Source organism: Xenopus laevis, chromosome 1L, assembly GCF_017654675.1.
Source record: "Xenopus laevis strain J_2021 chromosome 1L, Xenopus_laevis_v10.1, whole genome shotgun sequence".
NCBI classification, from domain to species: Eukaryota; Metazoa; Chordata; class Amphibia; order Anura; family Pipidae; genus Xenopus; species Xenopus laevis.
The window spans coordinates 21,634,066-21,657,115 of NC_054371.1; the positions used below are offsets into that span (position 1 = coordinate 21,634,066).

General features: G+C 41.7%; 1 protein-coding gene across 8 annotated transcripts in view; it reads left to right on the forward strand.

Moving 5' to 3' along the window:
- The first annotated feature begins 9,965 nt into the window (after positions 1-9,965).
- The window catches only part of fgfr3.L (fibroblast growth factor receptor 3 (achondroplasia, thanatophoric dwarfism) L homeolog), a 73,760-nt gene continuing 60,675 nt past the window's right edge, over positions 9,966-23,050 (forward strand). For 5 of the 8 annotated variants that reach the window (XM_041583282.1, XM_041583284.1, XM_041583289.1 and 2 more), the window contains exons 1-2: positions 9,967-10,131; positions 12,238-12,468. In XM_041583282.1, coding sequence (XP_041439216.1) covers positions 12,297-12,468 — 172 coding nt within the window. In that variant the 5' untranslated portion in view covers positions 9,967-10,131; positions 12,238-12,296. 8 annotated transcript variants of the gene reach the window in all.

Genomic DNA, 23,050 nt, shown 5'->3' on the forward strand with positions numbered 1-23,050 from the left:
GATAATAGTCTCTGGGAAGAGAGTGTGACTGTGGGATAGCAGGTATAGTAGGGAGAGATGGTGCCTATAGTAACAGTGGATAATAGTCTCTGGGAAGAGAGTGTGACTGTGGGATAGCAGGTATAGTAGGGAGAGATGGTGCCTATAGTAACAGTGGATAATAGTCTCTGGGAAGGGAGTGTGACTGTGGGATAGCAGGTATAGTAGGGAGAGATGGTGCCTATAGTAACAGTGGATAATAGTCTCTGGGAAGGGAGTGTGACTGTGGGATAGCAGGTATAGTAGGGAGAGATGGTGCCTATAGTAACAGTGGATAATAGTCTCTGGGAAGAGAGTGTGACTGTGGGATAGCAGGTATAGTAGGGAGAGATGGTGCCTATAGTAACAGTGGATAATAGTCTCTGGGAAGGGAGTGTGACTGTGGGATAGCAGGTATAGTAGGGTGAGATGGTGCCTATAGTAACAGTGGATAATAGTCTCTGGGAAGGGAGTGTGACTGTGGGATAGCAGGTATAGTAGGGAGAGATGGTGCCTATAGTAACAGTGGATAATAGTCTCTGGGAAGAGAGTGTGACTGTGGGATAGCAGGTATAGTAGGGAGAGATGGTGCCTATAGTAACAGTGGATAATAGTCTCTGGGAAGGGAGTGTGACTGTGGGATAGCAGGTATAATAGAATGAGAGGTGTAATGTTACTGATATTCAGAGCAAGGTTACTACTGAATTCCTATTGTAAGATTATAACAAAATATAGCAAGGCATTAATTGGAGACATAAAGGCCTACACAAATATATTTATATATTAACATAAGGTAGGAGCAACAAGTATTTAAGCAACTATGTTTCCCTTTGCCCTCAGAGGTTCTGGATTTATTTAAACTGGTTCTTGTTATGATCGCTAATTATTAAAATCCCATAATAATTGGGCCAGGAAGCCTCATTAAAGTAATAAATTAATGTAAGATTGGAGACCCTGAAGCTCCCTGGAGCCTGAAATCTGTTTTATTAGATAATTATTTAAATGTCATAGAGCTGTGGGATAATTAAAGCTGAAGGTCCGATTCCAGCTCAGGCCATAAGATTGCTTTTAATCAGTCGTAGGATCACGTGTCGGTTCACGGATGGAGTCATGGGCTCGATTATACTGTATGGGCTGCTTTTCTTATTATTAGATACACTGCGAAACTCCTTGATACTCTCTATGAAATAAGCTGCAGCATTTGCATCGAGGGTCCGGCTGACTTGTACCCCATTGAAAATCTGGCACTTGGCACGGAACGTAGATTTGTTGGGTCAAAGTTCACTCTGACCTAGTGATGAGCGAATTTTTTCGGCAGCCATAGATTCGTGGAGAATTTACGCATTTCGCCATGTGCACATTGTTTTTTCAGAACTGTGGCAAAAACTTGCAGCGGAAAAATCCCATAAGAAAAAACGCCCATTGACTTTAATACATTTGGAGAGCGAAAAATTGTCGCGCTTGTAAAAATTGTCGCTTCCCATTGACTTCAATGCGTTCCACGAAACCGGACAGATTCGCTCATCGCTACTCTGTGCTTATGTATACCTCCCAACATTTTGGAAATAGAAGGAGGGACAAGATGATTTGCGTGGTGAACATTTTTGACCACGCCCATATTGTGGCCACACCCCCTAATCACCATGTTAATTTTACAGAATTTGGCAGATTATGAAAGTTTAAACACATTTCTATGGTTATTATGTGTTATTACAGTTTTGCTAATGAAGGTGAATTGCCCTATAGGGTAGTGTCACACACTGCTAATCGGGAGATTAGTTGCCGAACGACGAATCTCCTCTTTTTCAGGCAACTAATTTCCCTGAAATGCCATCCCGCGAATTGCCGGCGGGATGGCACTTGGATTGATTTTTTTTCCGAAATTGCGACTTCGTGAAGCCGAAGTGATGCGAGTGCTCTCCCGCCGGCGATTCACATCCTAGCTGTCGGGAAGGCATTTTGGGGAAATTAGTTGCCCGAAGAAGAAAAGAATTGTCTTAAATTGTTACAATTGTTTCTTTGCTTATCTTAAATTGTAACAATTGTTTCTTTGCTTATCTTAAATTGTTACAAAAGTACACCTGCCACATATTTAGAAACTTTGTATCTTTTTCTGGCTGTTCAGTGCAGGAGATCAAAGAGAAAGTTGGAACATTTCAGTAACAATCTGGGACTGCGGGTTGAGCTGTCAAAACTGGGACTGTCCCGTGAAAAATGGGACAGTTTGGAGGAATGCTTATGTTAGGGCTGAAACTAGAGTTACGCAGAGGGGCGTCTGCCTAGGGTGCAACACTGGGAGGTTGAGGTGCTACAGTATTTTGTCACCTATCCCTAGTCCTGACCCTTGTCCCCACTACTGCCCGCTCCTTCTCCCACCACAGTAACTCCTTCATGGGCCCTCCCTCCACCTGCCCACCAGCTTTTATTCTCCTGCTCCCTGCCTGTTCGTGTGGGGTAAGAAAAGAAAGTAAATTTACACCACTGTTACCCAGAATGCTTGGGACCTGGGTTTTCCGGATAAGGGATCTTTCCGTAAATGGGATCTCCATACATTGAGTCTTTTCAGAAATAATATAAACAAATAAATCCAATAGGATTGCTTTGCCTCCATTAAAGATTAATTTTATCTTTGTTTGGATCAAGTACAAGGTACAACGTTTCTTTATTACAGAGAAAAAGGAAATCAATTTTAAAAATCAGGAATTATTTAATTAAATCAGAGTCTATGTGGATGGCTTTTCATATTTCAGAGCTTTCCAGATAACGGGTTTCCAGATAATGGATCTCATACCTCTACATTAAAATCTCAATTTAACATACCCTGATTTTAAGTGTCACACCATTTTTTGTGGTTGTAATAAATAATGTATTTCCGTGATTTTACATTTTCCTGGATTTTTACATCATTTTTTCTGGTCCCCTGAAAAATGTACTGTATTCTTGTTATATACAAGGGACACGAATATCCTGTAAATGATATCCTGGTATAATATACAGTGCGTAATGATGTCATCAGTTATAATCGGTGTATAGTGATGTCATTTGGACCATATGACTTTTGTATTAGAAGTCACATTGGGGTTCCACGACCTGTATAAAAGCACTCGGGGGTACATTACCCCTCATACAACAGAAGGGCTGAACTAACAGAGTACTAGGCACCTTGTCAGAGATCGGTGAATGTAAAAGACAATATTTACCGTTTGCAGAATGTGTCAGTGTGTCCCATTTGGTACTGACAGAGCACATTGTACTGGAAATGAATCTGTCCGCAGGCAAATGATTTGGGATTAATCTCCGAGCCTTTACCAGCCCCCCTCTCCCATAGACAAATACACACATTTCATTAAGATATCACTTATGACAGTGAGACAGAGGGTACATGGGAAGCTGTATATCCATACAAGGTAACATACGGACTGTTTAAAGGGGAATGACAGGGAGTTTATACTACACTTTGTCAGTCCCTCGTTATCGATGTTGTCTGTCCTTGGACAGCTTAGACAGTAACATGGATTTTTAGCGCCATGAAGCCTGTCTCCCTACTTGGTATAAATTCACGGCCATGCTCAGCTGCCCTCTTTTATCTCTAGCCAGGCAAATAAAAGCCACAGCGACAGGTTCGGACTGGGCCACTGAGCCCAGCACTTGTGGGCCCCTTCAGACCCGCTCCCGCCTATGTCCCATGCTGCCCCCTGATCATGCACCCCCCAAGGCCTCAACTACCACACAGGAAAGAGTAGGGTCTCAGAGGGGGGTTGTGGCTTTGGCAGGCCTCTAGGCAGGTGGAGAAAGAGGTATCAGGGCCCAGGGGGGGGCAGCAGAACCTGGAGGTGGGGGACAGGTGGCCCTGTGGCAGAAGCCCAGTTGGGCCTCCGGACATCCAGTCCGACGCTGCACTACACTCTTCAAAACACCCCATATTCCAAAAATCCTCAAATGCATTTCCAATGGGTAGAAGGGTTCAAGCCTGCCAGATTGTTGCAAATGCCAAAGGGGCTGCTGTTAGTAACATAGTAACATAGTAACTTAGGTTGAAAAAAGACACACATCCATCAAGTTCAACCTTTTAAGTCTATATATAACCTGCCTAACTGCCAGTTGATCCAGAGGAAAAAAAAAAACCATTTGAAGCCTCTCCAATTTGCCTCAGAGGGGGAAAAATTCCTTCCTGACTCCAAGATGCAATGGGACCAGTCCCTGGATCAACTTGTACTATGAGCTATTTCCCATAACCCTGTATTCCCTCACTTGCTAAACACCATCCAACCCCTTCTTACAGTAACATAACTAGAGGGGGGCGGGCCCTGGCGCAGGATGCGCAGCCAGGCTCCCGCCCCCCTCCGTACACCCAGAACAGCCCGGGAATCAGCCCAGAACTGTCAGGAATTCATGCCGCACGAGTTGCCAGGGGGCCCTGAGGGGGTGCGGGCCCTGGCCCAATTGCACCCCCTGCTCCCCCGGTAGTTACGCCACTGCCTTCTTAAAGCTATCTAATGTATCAGCCTGTACCACTGATTCAGGGAGACAATTCCACATCTTCACAGCTCTCACTGTAACAAACCCCTTCCCAATATTTAGGCGGAACCTCTTTTCTTCTAATCGGAATGGGTGGTCTTTCCTCATAGCTAAGATTTTCCATACCTTGTACCAGCTTAGTTGCCCTTCTCTGTCCCCTCTCTAATACAATAATCTCCTGTTTGAGTGATGGAGACCAAAACTGTACAGCATATTCTAGATGGGGCCTTACCAGTGCTCTATACAGTGGAAGAATGACCCCCTCCTCCCTTTAATCAATTCCCCTTTTAATACAGCTTAAGACTATGGACACATATCTGATCTAGCTGATCATAGCACTAGAGAATGAAAGACAGAGGTCACCTGTACTAGTTTTCTCCTGACAATCTGATGTGTTCCTAATGGTCGGATATCAAGTGGCCAGTTATGATTAGGGTAGCCACAAACCAATCGGTATGGGTAACTGGTCCATTCTGCAGAGGGGGGCCCTGCTGTGGTTGGAGTGAACGGGGGGGGGGGGGTCAATGTAGTGGACTGGTTAATGTTTGCATATCTTCTCCTTTAAACATGCTTTAGGCGAAGCCAATTATAAATACAGGTATGGGATACTTTATCCAGAAACCTGTTATCCAGAAAGCTCCAAATTACAGGAGGTCCATCTCCTATAGACTCCATTTTAATCAAATAATCCAAATTTTTAAAAAATGATTTCCTTTTTCTCTGTAGTAATAAAACAACACCTTGTATCTGATCCCAACTAAGATATAATTATTCCTTACAGTAGGCAAAACCAATAAAGTAATTTTTCAATAGACTTAAGGTATGGAGATTCTGTAAAAACCCCAGGTCCCTAGCATTCAGGATAACAGGTCTTATTTCCTGTATGAATTCAGCTTAAAGGGATACTGTCATGGGGAAAAAATTTTTTTCAAAATGAATCAGTTAATAGTGCTGCTCCAGCAGAATTCTTCACTGAAATCCATTTTTTCAAAAGAGCAAACAGATTTTTTGATATTCAATTTTGAAATCTGACATGGGGCTAGACATATTGTCAATTTCCCAGCTGCCCCAAGTCATGTGACTTGTGCTCTGATAAACTTCAATCACTCTTTACTGCTGTACTGTAAGTTGGAGTGATATCACCCCCTCCCTTTCCACCCCAGCAGCCAAACAAAAGAACAATAGGAAGGTAACCAGATAACAGCTCCTTAACACAAGATAACATCTGCCTGGTAGATCTAAGAACAACACTCAATAGTAAAAACCCATGTCTCACTGAGACACATTCAGTTACATTGAGAAGGAAAAACAGCAGCCTGCCAGAAAGCATTTCTCTCCTAAAGTGCAGGCACAAGTCACATGACCAGGGGCAGCTGGGAATTGACAATATGTCTAGCCCCATATCAGATTTCAAAATTGAATATAAAAAAATCTGTTTGCTCTTTTGAGAAATGGATTTCAGTGCAGAATTCACCTACAATATCCAAACAGCACTTTGTTCCTAGGCTGTTCCTGCTACACGAAATATTAATGAATGTCCAGTGCTCCAACAGGCACATAAATCACAATAAGAAATACCTTCACTAAACAGTCAGTCAGTGTGAAAATTGATGTGACTCTGCAAATGAGTAACCAGAGAATCAGTGGCCAGGATAAGCGTTACAGGGATCTGCATGGAAAGTACTTCTATTATATGCAACGGAAGCAAACTAGACAGAATAAAAGTGTCTATATAGTGTGTGTGCCTGAGTTCCGCCGTGCCTACAACCCCTATTGTTCCCTTTCATGTCGTGCGGCACCGAATGAGAGGAAAAAAGGGCTGCTCTTTGGGGTGAAAAGTCTACTTTGAATTATGACAGAAATAATAATAATTCAAGCATTCGCTATTAAAAAGTCATTAATTCATGTCATTTTCTAGGAAATAAAAGTGCCGCACAGGCAGAGGGAAGAATACAGCCTCATTTGAATTGGAAATGTACCTGGCTCTGATGTACGAAACAAAGTGCTTTATACTGGATGATAAACAATGATGTTCAGTCTTATTGGCTCTTAAATGGTTATTTTCCAGCAGCAGCAGCAGAGGCAGCGAGGCCCTTTGTATAAGGCAGAGAGTGTAATTGTGTTACTCCAATGAGAATCCCATACAAAGACAAACTACAGAACAGCAGAGCCATGTCGCGCGAGGATTCTGATTGAAAAAAGTAAGAAAATACCAGGGTAAGCCCTTATAGATCCATTTTATAGGAGGGTAATCACACCTAAAAATGTCTAAAGTGTTTTATATATCAGCCATAAAGCAGGACACAACTGCTGCTTACAATGGGATCATAGATAATTTGTGCAGCCACTGGGACAGAATGTTCTGTTATACAGATAGCTAGGATCTCAACCATAAAGCAGGACAGGACTGCTGCTTACAATGGGGATCAGATAGAATCTGTACAGCCACTGGGACAGAATGTTCTGTTATACAGAATCACGTTTAAATGCATTGCTTATAGGGCACTGAGAATATTCTTTCAATTGAAAGCAAATGTTTTATCTCTAAGACCACTTGGAATAAAACTGGGTGGAATAACACTATAGTACTATGGATAATGGTTTAGCTCTGGCAAGCAACATGGCGGCTCCCACTCACAGGGATATATATACAAATAGCAAGAGAGAGGATGTTCTGTCTGCACAATACACTATGCCCTCATACTGCTGAGTGAAATGCAATGTAAGATAAGCACTGACCAATAGAAAGAGGGCGTATTCTCTATTTTCATTCTTATCCAAGCCCTCAACAATTTTGCAACTGAAAAAAACAATTGTTTTCACTTTGGGTTTATTTCATTGTAAATGTCAGGGTGGTTTGGATAAATTTTAGATAAATTGACATTTTTAAATGTGATTACCCTGTAATAATATAAATGACTCCCTTCTCAAGTCAATGCTCTGGCTTCTAGATAAGAACGTGTGGGTGCCAGCAGTCTCCGCCAGCCCACAATCCCCTGTGTATACATTTTTGACGCAAGCGATTTGATTCCGCTGCATTCTGGAACGTTTTATCACAAGAATTATAATTTATTACTGTGCAAATAAAATCGATGCCAGATAATATTTGGCACAAAATTGAATATCATGCTGTACTTGGTGTATCCTATATAAATATATGACATGAGAATGATGTATGGGGATGGGTTAGAAAAGTACATAATCAAAAATATAACTTGATATTACTAATACAACCCTGCATGGCATTGGAAACAATAACTAATAAATAATAATTGAGTTATTTAGCTTTTTATTTCACAGCTTTTCAGTTTGCAGTTTCAGCAATCTGGTTGTTAGGGTCAAAATCACCCTAGCAACCATGCACTGTTTTGAATAAGGGACTAGAATTTGAATAGGAGAGGCCTCAATACAGGGTCGGACTGGGCCGGCGGGACACAGGGAAAAAAAAGATCTGCTGCCCCATAAAGACCTTCTTTCACAGCACTGCATCGTTGGCGCATGCACACGCCATGTTTGCCCATGTGCACGTTGGCCCCAACATTTTAAGATTAGGAGGGGCCCCGAGGACTGCCAGGAGGGCCCTTGTTTTGCAGCCACCGTGGGCCCTCAAGGCTCCAGTCCGACCAGTGCCGGATTTAGTGGGTGGACGCCCTGAGGCCGCGTGGTCCTAGAACCCACCTGCATACTCTCCTCCCAGCGAGCATGCGTGGGCGCCAGCACCGGAGCACTCGCAAGCTGTTGGGGAGCTGTGGTCTTCAGTGCTCCCTGGAGATCGGCTGGGCAGAATGCCGCCCCTAATATTTTACAGGCCTAGGCCCAGGCCTTTGTGACCTCACCACAAATCCGGGCCTGAGTCCGACACTTCTTGAATAGAAAGACGAGTAATAAAAAGTAGCAATAATAATACATGTGTAGCCTTAAGGTGGCCATTTGCCAAAACGAGCGTATCTTAACCCGATATGCCCACTAACGGCTGGTCGATATCGGGTGAATCTGAACATTTGGCCCTTGGGTCAAACAATCGGATTACAATTCTACGAATGGGCACCGACGGGTCGTAGGACCGTGTCAATTAGCCGATACGGTCCTGGATCTTGGAAAAAAATAAATCAAACTTGACTGATTGATATCTGCCCGATTTTCCCGTCAGGAACCCCCAGACACGGGCAGATAAACTGGCGAATCGGCCTAAAGGACCAATATTGGCAGCTTTAAAGGACCAGTAATGCCAAAACAATGTTATCATAAAATTTGTTTGTATATAACAAACAAAAAACCACCAAGACATATTTAACTTTAAAATCAAACAGTCTTTATTAAAAAATAACTCACCGAAACTCCGCTTCCGCTCCTCTTCAGAAAAGGCGACAATGCGGTGCTCGATTTCTCCTCCTTGACTTCTATAGGAGATAGCCAGGGAGGAGAAATTGAGCACCGCACGATGGAACGTCACCCTGTTGCCTTTTTTGATGAGGAGCACAAGCAGAGTTACGGTATGTTATTTTTTAATAAAGACTTTGCGATTTTAACAGGCCCGGATTTGTGGAAAGGCCACCTAGGCTTGAGTCTAGGGCGGCAGGATTTTAGGGGGCCGCATGCTGCCCAACCACACCCACATTGGTCCAAAAACACTGGGGATACAATCATTTTTTAAATGTCCTGTGCGCATATCCCCATTGCTCCGGTTCCGATGATGAAAATTTGCACGGATAAAGGGGAAGGGACAGGGGCGACTAACGGCAGTGAGCCTAGGGGCGCCCACTATTTAAATCCGACCCTGGATTTTAAAGATAAATATGTCTTGGTGGTTTTTTTTCATTATATACAAACTACTTTTTTTTTTTAAAAAAAAAAAAAATTATCTTTAATCTGCCTGTGTATAGCCACTTTTACAGAGCATTTGTTTTTTAGATGGGGTTAGGGTTGCTGGCTTTTCTGGGAAAAAATACCGGCCTTCCTTTATATTTATCTTTTTTCCCTATTAATAACATTGGGATCAACCATTATTTTTACCGGCCAGGCCTGTAAAATACCAGCCAGGTGGCAACCCTATCCCAGGGGTCAGTGACCCATTTGAAATCTGGAAAGAGTCTGAAGTAGAAGGTAAATCATTTAAAAACTGTAAAAAAAAAAAAAAGAAATAATGAAGGCCAATTGAAAAGTTGCTTACAATTCTATAACATAATAAAAATTAACTTAAAGGTGAACCACCCCTTCATGAGCTGACCGCCTAGAGATCTGCCAGACTAGAATTCTGCAGGTATGGATTAGGTTCTATCCAGCGTATAAAAGCGCTGCAGATAAACACGGGTTAATAGGTATCGGTTTAAGGGTTGCTGACGTCACCAGAGTAAGTGAGGCGTTCCCGAGAGGCGTGTCCTACTGCCGTATCCCCGCCCAGCACGCCGGAGTTGGAGTTAGGGGGCGGAGCCGCAGAGTGGCCGGCAGTGTAGTGTAGTAGAAGCGGGAGGAGAGGAGTAGGACGTTGGGACAGAGGCAGGAGGGTTGTTCCCGGCCCCGCTTATCCTTACGGGCGCAGGAGGAATTGTCGCGAGTGCAGCCCTTTTGGTGGGATCTCTGTATAAGAGCGCGCAGGTAGGTGTCCTCTCTGGGACTGGAGAGCTTGGCAACTTTGTCCCCCTGCAGCATCTCTGAGCCGACAGCTGAGGGTGACAGTTTTGTGCTTACGCGTCTTCTTCACCCTATTCACTGGGACACCCAGGGAATGACTGACACCCCTTGTCATAGGAGTCTTTTAGCGCTTACATTGTGTTGTGTTGTCTTTCAGCTGTGCCAGCCTAGTGCTGATCCATTAGAGTCTGGAGCTTACCTGATCTTTCTTCCATTCTGTATTCTACCCTTTCCACTGGCCACACAGGAGCCACAAATTGTACAAGCCCAGGGCCACCTGACACTTTGTAGCAGTGGTTATTATTCCTTTATTCCTGGCTGGTATATACCTCTCTATAGGAGCTGGCTGGTATATACCTCTCTATAGGAGCTGGCTGGTATATACCTCTCTATAGGAGCTGGCTGGTATATACCTCTCTATAGGAGCTGGCTGGTATATACCTCTCTATATGAGCTGGCTGGTATATACCTCTCTATAGGAGCTGGCTGGCATATAACTCTCTATAGGAGCTGGCTGGCATATAACTCTCTATAGGAGCTGGCTGGTATATACCTCTCTATAGGAGCTGGCTGGTATATATCTCTCTATAGGAGCTGGCTGGCATATACCTCTCTATAGAGCTGGCTGGCATATACCTCTCTATAGAGCTGGCTGGCATATAACTCTCTATAGGAGCTGGCTGGTATATACCTCTTTATAGGAGTCCTACCCTTGTCTATAGCCCAGTCTGGATCCCCTGAGCAGTCTGACTCCTGATTGTACATTGTAGCCACAGGGAACAGAAGCAAATCAGCTTTAGCTACAGATCTACAGACGAGCTTGTTGCTGTCAACTGCTTGCTGTGAATATTCCGTCTCGTTCCCTTTTCCCTGGTGTGCCCCAGCAAATTCACCCGCCTTGCAGACCTCCATCTGCAAGACCCATGCTCCCCCAGCTACAGACTTGCTTTCTGTGCACAAAATCACTTCTGTGTTTTTACATTATATACATATGAAGTGCAGCATTTTCTGACTTGGGGGCAAAGCACTCTCTCGGGGCTGCACAAATGCACAAAAATCCTGGCTGCACAAATACCTTATTAATAACTTTTACCTTGTTAAAAAAAAAAATCCCTCCAAAGCCTGAGAATCCTTTCCTGCACTTTTGTGACTTGACAGAATTATTTTTGTCGAACATTATTTCAATACAATCATTGGCGAGGATGAAAGCGCAGGTATTTGTTGTGATTATTCTATTATAAAAAAAAAAAAAAAAAAAGTGCTGATATATAAATATTTGCTGCGCTCTGTAAGTTTGAAGCCGACTGCAGATTTCGGTGGGCAATGATGCATTTATAAAATCTAAGCTATTATCATGGCAGGAGGGAAGGCTTCCTGCTGGGGATTTGGTAATGGGAAACCTCTACAGAGTTTAAAGGGTAACTGGTGTGAGATAAGCGTGCCCTTTTCACTTTCTAATGTTACATTTCCAGCCTGCGTAGGATTTCGTACTATATACAATGGTTCCTTATAGGCTAGTGATATACAGTAGTGAAATGGACAGTGTTCCGAGACCATAGAATGGTCGTTATTATCAAAAGAATTCACTATATAGTCATTTTTTCAGTAAGCCATTTGTGTTCATTATTTTGCCTTTTGAGCATTAATTTAAACATATTTTTTGTCTCTACAACTTCTAACTGTCATATGCAGGGACTAACCTCAGATACCTGGCATTTGTATGACATGTAGAAGGCAATGCCCAGTGGCGTAACTAGATGTTACTGGGCCCCGCAGCAAATTAGTTTTAGGGCCCCCAACATATCCAGAGGTTGTCCTGTTTTACCAATATTTATCGGAATTGTATATGAATTAGAGCCTCATGGGGCCCCTATACCCCCTGCAGCTGCAGGGTCTGTCTGCTTCCTCTATAGTTACACCTCTGGCAATGCCTGAATAGAGGGATAAGCTTTAGGCTGTTAGGGGATGCTGGGTATTGTAGTTCAGTAAAAATAGATTGCAGGCTGAATATCAAGACTGGGAGGGCGTTTGTATGTAAAGTGAAAAACTCTCTTTGTGCATCTTTTTTAGGTTGGCACAAGGGCACTATAAAGAGGATTACCCACCCAAGGAAAGTATGCGACTAGAGGATGTCTAAGGCTGGAGGGGGCTGTGGAATTGCCCTTTATCAAGGGATCCATATGGGAATTGTCACCCTGTTCTGCACTCTCTGCTTTTTTCTGGTCTCTGTGAACTGTGTCCCGGCTGCCCGACTGCCAGTTACGCTCCCTGGAGAGGACAGAGCAAACAGAAAAGCATCAGGTAAGCAGGAGAGGGAAATGTGGATCTAGCCTTGTTGGTTTCGCTTGGACAGGACTGGGTTAAAAAGAAAGCAAAAAAAAGAAAAACCCTTTGCTGATATTGTTGTTGCTGAGAATGGCATAGCAGGGAGTGAATGGGTTGTTTGACTTGAGCGATGCCTATGGATTAAACCAACCCTTGCTGGAGCTCCTCCTGAGAAATGCAAATGTATTGGTTGTCCCTGGCGTGCCCTGGGAGAGAATAGCAGGGGGGGCATTGTTAGACGAGGCTAATTAATCATCAGGATGGCTGAGTTGCAGATTAACGCCTTTACTTTTAATTGACCAGACTCTTCTCATTTACAGGCGTTTGATGGGGCCTAATGGGCTTACAGTAACTTGCAGGGAGCCACGTATGTTTATTATAATAATAAAACTGCTATGGGTGAGAGATGTAGAGTCAGGGTGCTCAGTGTTCACTTTTTTACCCAAAATGTCCATAAGAACTTCCATTAGAATATAGAGTATAGGGCCCTGGATCCCTTGGTGAAGGTATATATTAAAACTGTAATTCTGAACAACAAAATACTGCACTAGGGGGTGGAAATGTGTAGTTCAACACCAGCAAAACAACTTCATTTCAGCAGTGGAATGGACATGTGCACTGAAGGCCAAGACATACACACTGAATGGGAGAACTGTCTTATCTATACAAATCCTGCCAATTAGTAGGATGCTATTCCATTGCATCATTTGCGAAGGTGCAAACCGTTCACTCTTGCAGTCTTGTGTTTGATATTCACAATTGCCCAGTGGCAGCCCCATGCTGGAAGAGAAAGGGCACCCCTGGTACATGGTACAAGCCAATCGCTCCTGTGATCAGGCCAAGGCTCACAGCATGAGTGCGCTGTTTGCAGGAGGAAAAATCACAATAAACATTGCTGGATCGGGATCCAGATCAGGTGTGTGTTATGTGATTGTGCATCAGATTTTTATCCTGAGCTGGAGAGTGGCCAAATCTGCTCGGTTCACCCTATAGACCCTTTTTGTATTTTCTTGTCCCGCAATTACACCACCATTATCAACCCCGTCAGACTAATAATATAAACATGCCTATGCTTTGTGTGCTGTTTGGTGCTCTGTTTAGAACTACGGTTCCCATCATCCCTGGCTGATGTGGAGCACTGGGAGGTATAGTTCTGCATATCTTGGGGGGTGGGTGAGGGTGTGTAACCAGTTTCCTAGCAATGTGCTTTGGAGATGCTGTGAAAACTGGGGAAAAAGGAGTTTAAAAAAAATATATTGCTGTAATGTGCAAAATGCGTTATGTAACGACCAAGATTTAATGATTGGCTGATCAGTAATCTCATGGTTCACTGCCAACACATTGCATATAAGTGCTGATGGCTTTTTGACTTATATATAAAGATTTGTATGCATTAACCCTTCTGATATTTTGTCTGTTAACGTTGTAAGTGATTCATTCCCGTTTTTTTTTAAAGGGGAAACAACATTCTTTTTTCACTCTCAATGTTTAATAGAAGGCAAGCTTATTCTGCACAGTTAACCCTGCGTATGCAGTTGGGTGCAAGCGGCTGTGAGTTCTCTGATGAGGTGACCTCATACAAACATTCTAATTGTACAGCGCCCTCTAGCGGTCAGATTCCTATAAATAGTGTGTTGCGTGGGTTAATCTAGCAATAGAGACTGGGGGTGCCTTTGTTGTGCTCAGGAAGAAAAGTAGGTGTAGTTTCCTATCATAACTGGTCAGAGTAACGCTCCTTCAATCTGTATTTATGATCCCTAAAGGTGATTGACATTTCTGCGGTTAGCTTTTAGTATTCCGCCTGCAGCAGACTTATCAAAGCTAATTGCTATGGGGCAGTAAATGAGCCCCAACGTCTTTTGGTTGGTGTCACCTGGTGTTATAAATAGATAAAAAAGAAGGTGGCAGCATCCCACCTGATCCGCCCGAGACCTCATGGAATACACAGTTACTCCCAGCAATAAATTGCGCTGAGATAAACAAGCAGGGTGATATGGTTAGCAGAGAGAGTAATAAGTGTAACTGTCATGAAATCATTATCTCCGACTTTGTCAGGCAGCGAAAGTGACTCTTTTAGGAGTAATTACTTCCTTCTGGGGAAAGCCAATAAGGCACAGTGTTTTACCTTTGTCTTTCATGTTTTTTTACTTCCCCTTTATGTGATTATGAAAACCTGTTACGTATAGATTAATAATTCATAGATTGTCCCGTGTAGGAGTGATTGGTGACATTAAGTAATCGCTTGGTCCAGACGGGCAGCGTGAAACACAAACAGATTTTAATATATTATTTTAATTTGACTTGATGTATGTTTACATTGACCCAGGTAGATAAAGCAGTGCGTCAGCATCTCCCAACCACATTGATAAATACGTAGATGCAGAATAAAGTACCGGTATGTGTTCAAAAGGTTTAATGTTAACTAGTGTTGCTTTGCAAAGACTGGGGCAGGGGTAACTAGGTGAAATTTAGAGGCGATGTTGTGCTTGTGAGGTTATTCTGTAAACTGGGCTGGAGGGAAGCAATTCATTACTGGCTATGGCTTTCCATGATTTTACGTCATAACAAAGCAAGATCTGAAGTTTTCACATCTTGCAATTATTCCAAAGAATACATTTGCAGCTGTTATAGTACTGACTGATACCCCAGTTACTTATATACCTGCAGCTATTATAGTACAGGTTATAACCCAGTTACATATATACTTGTGCTTGTTATTGTACTGAGATTATACCCCAGTTACTTATATACCTGTGGTTGTTATCGCATCAGTTATAACCAAGTTACTTATATACCTGGGGCTCTTATAGTTCTGACTGATACCCCAGTTACTTATATACCTGTGGCTATTATAGTACTAGTTATAACCCCGTTACTTGTATACCTGCGGCTGTTATAGTACTGAGATTATACTCAAGTTATTTATATGCTTGTGGCTGTTATAGTACTGAGATTATACTCCAGTTTTTTATATGCCTGTGGCTGTTATAGTACTAGTTTTAACCCCATTACTTGTATACCTGCGGCTGTTATAGTACTGAGATTATATACTTCAGTTATTTATATGCTTGTTTCTGTTATAGTACTGAGATTTTACTCCAGTTACTTATATGCTTGTGGCTGTTATCGTACTGGTTATAACCCAGTTACTTGTATACCGGCGGCTGTTATAGTACTAGTTATAACCCAGTTAGGTAAATACGTGTGACTCATATAGTATCAGTTATATGCCAGTCACACAGACCTGTGGCTCTTATAGTGATTATATCCCCGTTACTTATATACATGTGGCTCTTATAGTACTGATTATATGCCTGTTTCTTATATACCTGTGGCTCTTATAGTACTGATTATATCCCCGTTACTTATATACATGTGGCTGCCATAGTACTGATTATATCCCAGTTTCTTATATACCTGTGGCTCTTATAGTACTGATTATATCCCTGTTTCTTATATACCTGTGGCTCTTATAGTACTGATTATATCGCCGTTACTTATCACAACTTGTCAGAACTCGGCTGCTTCTCATTCTCCCAGAGGCCAATTCCCTTTCATATTCTGCACTTAATCTTTCTCTTGACAGTGTCCCTAAATACATTGGCTGCTGCTCAACAGGCAATGAATATGTATTTGCCAGAATATGTTTTTATTTGCTGCTCTTTTTTTGGAAAATGATGCGGCGGGTACTGGAACAATGTAGACCCCCGGGGTGGGAGGGATTGGCTTTGGGTTGGTACGAGATTTTGCTCAGCTGTACATTGTATTGCAGTAATGGAACATACTCACACATATATATATGTCATCATCATAGAGATGTTTCCATTATCAGTAATTATGGTAGGGAGGGAATGAGTGTTCTGTCATTTTCCTATAGAAATGAATAAAGCCTGCTGAATAGTGCGCAGATGACTGGTTTGGCTGTGCATATTAACCCTTAATGCCACCGACAGGGTTCATTTAGGGGGTTGTTTATGGAAGGTTGAATGTTAGAGTTTTTATACCTTGAATGAACTTGAATCAACTGACAACTAGAATGGTTTCTTATTTAAGAAAAACCTGGTATGGAAAAAAACTCGATTCTGCGAGTTCGAAACCCATAACTCGATTCTGCAAGTTGCGAAACCCAGAAAACTTGAATTAATCAAGTTTTCAGGGTAAAAAAAACCTTGAATTAATAAGAGTTTTCCGAAAAAAAAACCAAACATCATGCAGGCTTTTCTTTAAATGGTTCAAGGGACCTCTGCCATTGAATCCTACATGACTTCAACATGTTTTAGATGGTATCTTTTATATTTATTAGTTATAATAAATCTAAATTATTGTTTTTTGACCAAAAAAATAAACCTTGAAAACTCAAAACACAAATAACCCCCTAAATAACAAAGCAACCTATCCGCAACTGACGTTGGTTATGAGGCTAAAGTTTAAATGCTGAAAGCCAATCACTCATTGGTTATTTATGGGGTACTCAAAACTGTATTGAAAAATGCAAAAATTGACATCATGTATGTTGCAGCTTCGTTTCTTCTATTATGTATGATAGCCCTCTCAACACTGCCATCTACTTAATCTCAGAGGCATTACACCCATGCAGGCACAGTAAGGGTTAATCCGTTAAACCCCCTTTCTTTCTTTCTTTATTCATTTTTTAAATATGACATCAAAATGGCTTTAATTTAATTATTGGGCTTTTGCATGTGGCACGTCCATATTTTTCCCAAATAGCAGACCAAACATTCAGTTGCCAGAAATGTCTGAACACCAACTTACTAACAGTAATAATAAAACAGTAGCTTGTACTTGATCCCAACTAAGATATAATTAATCCTTACTGGAAAAAAAATCAGCCTATTGGGTTTATTTAATGTTTACATGATTTTCTAGTTAACTTGTAGAATGTATGAAGATCCAAATTACAGAAAGATCCCTTATCTGGAAAACCCCAGGTGCCAAGCATTCTGGATAACAGGTCTATATACCTGTATATATAATTTCAAGCAAGAGAGCCACCCCAATATCTAGACAGAGCACTCAGCATGGCAGTTTCACTTTAAAGGGGTTGTTCACCTTTGAGTTAACTGTTAGTATGCTGCAGAGAGTGATATTGCGAAACAATTTGCAATTGGTTTTCATTTTTTATTTGTGGTTTTTGAGTTATTTCGCTTTTTGTTCGGCAGCTCTCCAGTTTGCAAATTCAGCCATCTGGTTGCTAGGGTCCAAATTCCCCTAGTAACCATGCATTGATTTCAATAAGAGACTGGAATATGAATAGGACAGAACAGAAAGATAATACATTTGTAGCTTTACAGAGCATTTGTTTTTTTAGAGGGTGGAAGGACTGGGAGTATGAACCATCATGGGAGACAAGCTCTGAGCCTGTTCATTTCATGCAGCTGGATATTATCTGTATAACTACATCTCCCAGAATCCTCATTGGTTTAGGAGTAGGAGTCGTTATTGTTTCTTGTGTTTTTTTTTTTTGTACATACACCTGCTTTTTTTTTCCCACGGTGAAAGCAGCTATGGACCAAGGAAGCCAAATAAACTGTCCACGTCGGGTGTTGTCTTTTCCACTGAATCGTGAGCGAGTCACCTGAGCTCCTGTTGGATTGTATTTCTACTCTGTCTCTATATCCCGTCTATTGAGTGATTCAATCAGATTACAGGAGCTCAAGCTGTATGCCCAGAGAGAGGTTGCCTTTACAGCTGCAAATATGTTCAGTTTTGCCATTATTGCTACAATTATACCCTGTTTGCAAGAGCTTACAATCTATCAGTCTGTTGTTAGCTCTATGTAAAGGCTGCTTCATGTTAACATTCCTTCAGCTTATAAATCGTCTGCTTTTTTAAAGGGGTGATTCATCTTTCAGGTAAATTTTAGTATGTCATAGAATGTCCTGTTCCTAGCAACTTTGCAATTGGTCTTCATTATTTATACCTACTTGTTCTGTAAGGCTACACAATTAGGGGCAGATTTATCAAGGGTCGAATTTCGAAGTGGAAAACACTTCGAAATTCGACCATCGAATAGAATCCTCCGACATTCGAAGTCGGAGGATTTTAATCATGGTACGATCGTATTCCGATCGTAGTACAATTGTACTCCAATCTTACTTCGAATCGTACGATTCGAACGATTTTATTTTCCTTCGAAAATAAAAAACAAAAAAAAATTGCTCTGGAAGCTCCCCATAGGCTAACATAGCACTTCGGCAGGTTTAAGTTGGCGAAGTATTGAAGTCGAAGTTTTTTAAAGAGACAGTACTTCGATTATCGAATGGTTCAATAGTCGAGCGATTTTTACTTCGAATCGAAGTTGAAGTAAATTCAAAGTCGTAGTATCCTATTTGATGGTCGAAGTATTCAAAAAATTACTTCGAATTTGAGTTTTTTAACTTCGAAAATTCCCTCTAATTCACTTCAACCCTTGATAAATCTGCCCCTTATTGTTATTGCTATTATTTATTACTCATCTTTCTATCCAGCCCCTCTCCTATTCAAATTCCAGTCTATTATTCAAATCAGGGGTAATTTGGACCGTGGCAATCAGATTGCTGAAATTACAAACGGGAGAGCTGCTGAATAAAAAGCTAAATAACTCAAAAACCAAACTGCAGATTGTCTCAGAATATCACTCTCTACATCATACTACAAGTTAATTGAAAGGTGAACAACCCATTTAAGTTGCAGAAAGGGGTTCCGATTCTGGTCAGACCCTGAGCCGGCTTAATTAACCCTTTCAAAAGGAGCCATGACGGAATTACCATTATCTCTCACTAGGATCCCTAAAGTGGCCCTTGGGCATTCTCTTGTGTATTAGTCTTTCAAAGGCACGTATTCCCGTGGTATTTTTGTTTTTCGACATAGGTGGTATGTTTGTTACTGTTTTTGACAACCGCCTGGGGTGCTGGGAGTTGCTAACAGCTAAAAGCCTTGTATTGGCAAACCCTAGAAGAGATTGGCCAGGTACAGGGGTGTGTTCATGATTACATGGAATCTCTTTTCTTTCAGCGGGAGTTGCAATAGGTGCAAGGACCCTTACAAACCAATTCCAAGCAGTGATTTACTGCACTCCGGCTGCTTACTTACGCCGCAGCAGCACCCTGTAGGCAAATCATAACAGAGACCCAGAACTAAAAGCAAAAGGAATGTTAAACCCTAGTAATATTTTTCCAGCAGAAGAGCGCAGTCACACCTGGGAATTTTCACAGTTTGGCCCCCCCAGGCAGTGGCTCTCAGGATTTTGTTGCAGAATTCTCAGTGACAGATTTATGAAGCAGAGCTTACGCTTCCTGCGGTAATTGACAGTTCTATTTTGCCAGATGTTGCCCCTTCCCTACAGGCCTGGCAGGGAGACGTCGTTCTTCTGTGTGGCATTGGGTGCAGACCAGGTTGTTTATGTACTGGAGGGTGGTTTAATGGATGTATAGTGGAAAGCTGCTTAGAATAACAGTTTCTTTCAGTAAGTAACATTTTATTTGGATTTATATCCCCTTTAAAACAGGATTGGCTCATTATCACCCTTCTGGCATGGGGTAAATTGGTGTCTGAGTGTGGCATTGGATTAGAGAACAAACTGCATGCAGATACCCCCAGGGCTGAAGTGGTGTGAGGCAGCAGTGCTAACCATTGTGACGTCTTCAGCATCAACTACTAGAATGCAGGAGGTGCATTTCTTATGTGACTAAAAAATTTAGCCCCAAAATGAATATTTAAGCAACAGATAGTTTATATCAAATTAAGTGGCATATTAAAGAATCTTACCAAACTGGAATATATATTTAAGTAAATATTGCCCTTTTACAACTCTTGCCTTGATCCCCCATTTGTGATGGTCTGTGTGCTGCCTCAGAGATCACCTGACCAGAAATACTGCAACTCTAACTGTAACAGGAAGAAGTGTGGAAGCAAAAGACTGAACTCTGTCTGTTAATTGGCTCGTGTAACCTAACATGTATGCTTTGTTTGTGTGCACCATAAATCCTACAATCCCCGGGGGGGGGCGGGGATTTTTAAAATGGCAATTTTCTATTTAGGATTACCCAATGGCACATACTACTAAAAAAGTATATTATTATGAAAATGGTTTATTTACATGAAGCAGGGTTTTGCATATGAGATGTTTAATGTAATATCTTTTTATAGAGACCTACATTGTTTGGGGGTTATAGTTTTCCTTTAAAAGAGGGCAAGGTGGCAAGTCTTATGGTCTCTTTGTGGAATAAGGCTGTTTTAGTGCAGATTACATTTTTCAGTAATGCTCCTGAAATCCCTTGAGTGCATTAGCCTTCAGGCGCACGGACGGTCTTGCTTTGTAACATGGTGCAGAAGTTACCCTATAAACGTCAGGGTTAGGTATGTGCCGTGAAAGGAGGGGGGTCCTTAGCACTAACCTAACCTGTAGCGTGATCTTTGACATCTCTCAGTTCATGTGGGAATCATTGGATTGCATTTGACTTAAATACATGTAATTTTCACATACCATTAAGAAAAGTTAAACATTTCTGCCTATTTTCACCTCTCAGTTAGAGTCTCTTGTTTCAGTCCTGAGCTGTCACATCTCTTGTCACTAAGTGCTTTCCATATGGGGGGAGGTACTTACTGCTCTAGACAAAAGAAGCAGAATTTCCCTTCATTTACCTTATTAATTTTGTTGTTCAGCTCTGTACTTTCTTTAGTTCTGTAACATCCTGTTCTGCCTGATACAGGGCCATGATTGGTGGGACAAGCTCAGAGCTTTACATTTAGTTCTTTGAGAGGGTGGGTGCCCAACGGGTGGGGGGTGGGGTGGGTACCCAACCCGGGTACTCAACCCGGGTACTCAACCCAGCTTTTTGCAGGCCTATGGGTTGAAAATCCACTCCATACGGCCAAGATGGAATGTTTGACCAGAACAAAACTGTTTTCAGTTACTACTTTGTGATCTTTAAGGGGTCCATTTACTAACAATAGAAATTTCGATTTTTTTCCCCCAAAAAATCTCTAAAAATTCATGCTTTTCTCAATTTTTTTTAAAAAAAACTCTAAAAAATTTTTGAGATTTATGAAGTGTAAAAATCATGAAAACCACTTTTGCCCGTTAATAGTTGTCAAAGTCCTATAGAAGTTTGTGAGAGCTGCACTGAACCTTCTGTAACCATTATAAATCAATTTAACTTTTAGAGGTTTTTGTATTTTTTTTTTTCGCTCAGGATTGTTCGAAAAACTGTCATTTTTAGAGGTTTTTGTATTTTTAGCGCATCTTTCAACATATTTTTCCATTCATACTTTTTTAATTCAGATTTTTTCATAAATCTCACAACATTCGTAGTTTTAGGGTAAGTCCACACTGGGAATTTCCCCAAACGCCTTCCCTCACTCTGCGCCGGCTAAAATGAAAAAACATCGCCGCTTATCACACGCGGCGATTCGTTTTCCGAAGTCACCCGAACTTTCCTCGCAAGTCAACTTCGGGCGACTTCGGAAAACAAACTGCCGCATGGGATCAGCGCCAGCGTTTTTTCATTTTAGCCGGCGCAGAGTGAGGGAAGGTGTTTGGGGAGATTGGTCGCCGCAAAGACGAGGCGATTAGTCGCCAGTTGACCAAATCTCCCCAAAACGCCCAGTGTGGCCTTACCCTTAGAGTTTGAGTTTAGTCGTGGTTTCAAAAAACCTATAAAACCACTAAAATCCGACCTTTGATAAATCATGCGTAGACCAAAACCACTTTGTGCCCCCCTCACGACTGACCGATTTGAATTCAGTGAAGATGGATGTCATTTGTAGCAGTGATTCTCACACTTGGATCCTGTGTATGAAGTTTCCTGGTGCTTTTCCTCAACTTTCATAAATCTTGCCAAAAGTGATTTATTGTATAACAGGGAGAACATCTGTGCGCCCTTGCCCTGTTTGCATCCATGCTGTATATAATACAGAGCCAGATGGCTGCCCTCGAAAAAAGTCCCAGTCTTGCTGTTTTTTAAAGGTTGGCTTCTGATATATTGTTTCAGCAGTCAGAACCAGCAGCACAGTGAACTTCAAGGAAGACAGATACTACTGTGAATATCGGTTAACTTCACACATTTTCAATTTAAAGGGGTTGTTCACTTTTTAAACACCTAGGGGCAGATTTATCAAGGGTCGAAAGCGAATTCGAGGGAATTTTCGAATTAAAAAAATACGAAATTCAAAGTAATTTTTTGGATACTTCGACCATCGAATAGGCTACTACGACTTTGATTAGAAGTAAAAATACTTAGACTATTCGTTAATCGAAGTACTGTCTCTTTAAAGAACTTCGACTTCAATACTTCGCCATATGAAAAAAGCCGAAGTGCTATGTTAGCCTATGGGGACATTCTATACCTAGATCGTTCGATCCAACGCTATTACTTCGACCGCAAATGGCCAAATTCGATGTAAAAAAACTTCGACTTTGATATTCGAAGTCGAAGTATTCCAATTCGATGGTCGAATTTCTAAGCTTTTTCTACTTCAAACGCTTGATAAATCTGCCCCCTAGTTGTTTTCAGGTAGTTCACCGGAAATAACGACCTTTTCCAATTACTTTCTATTT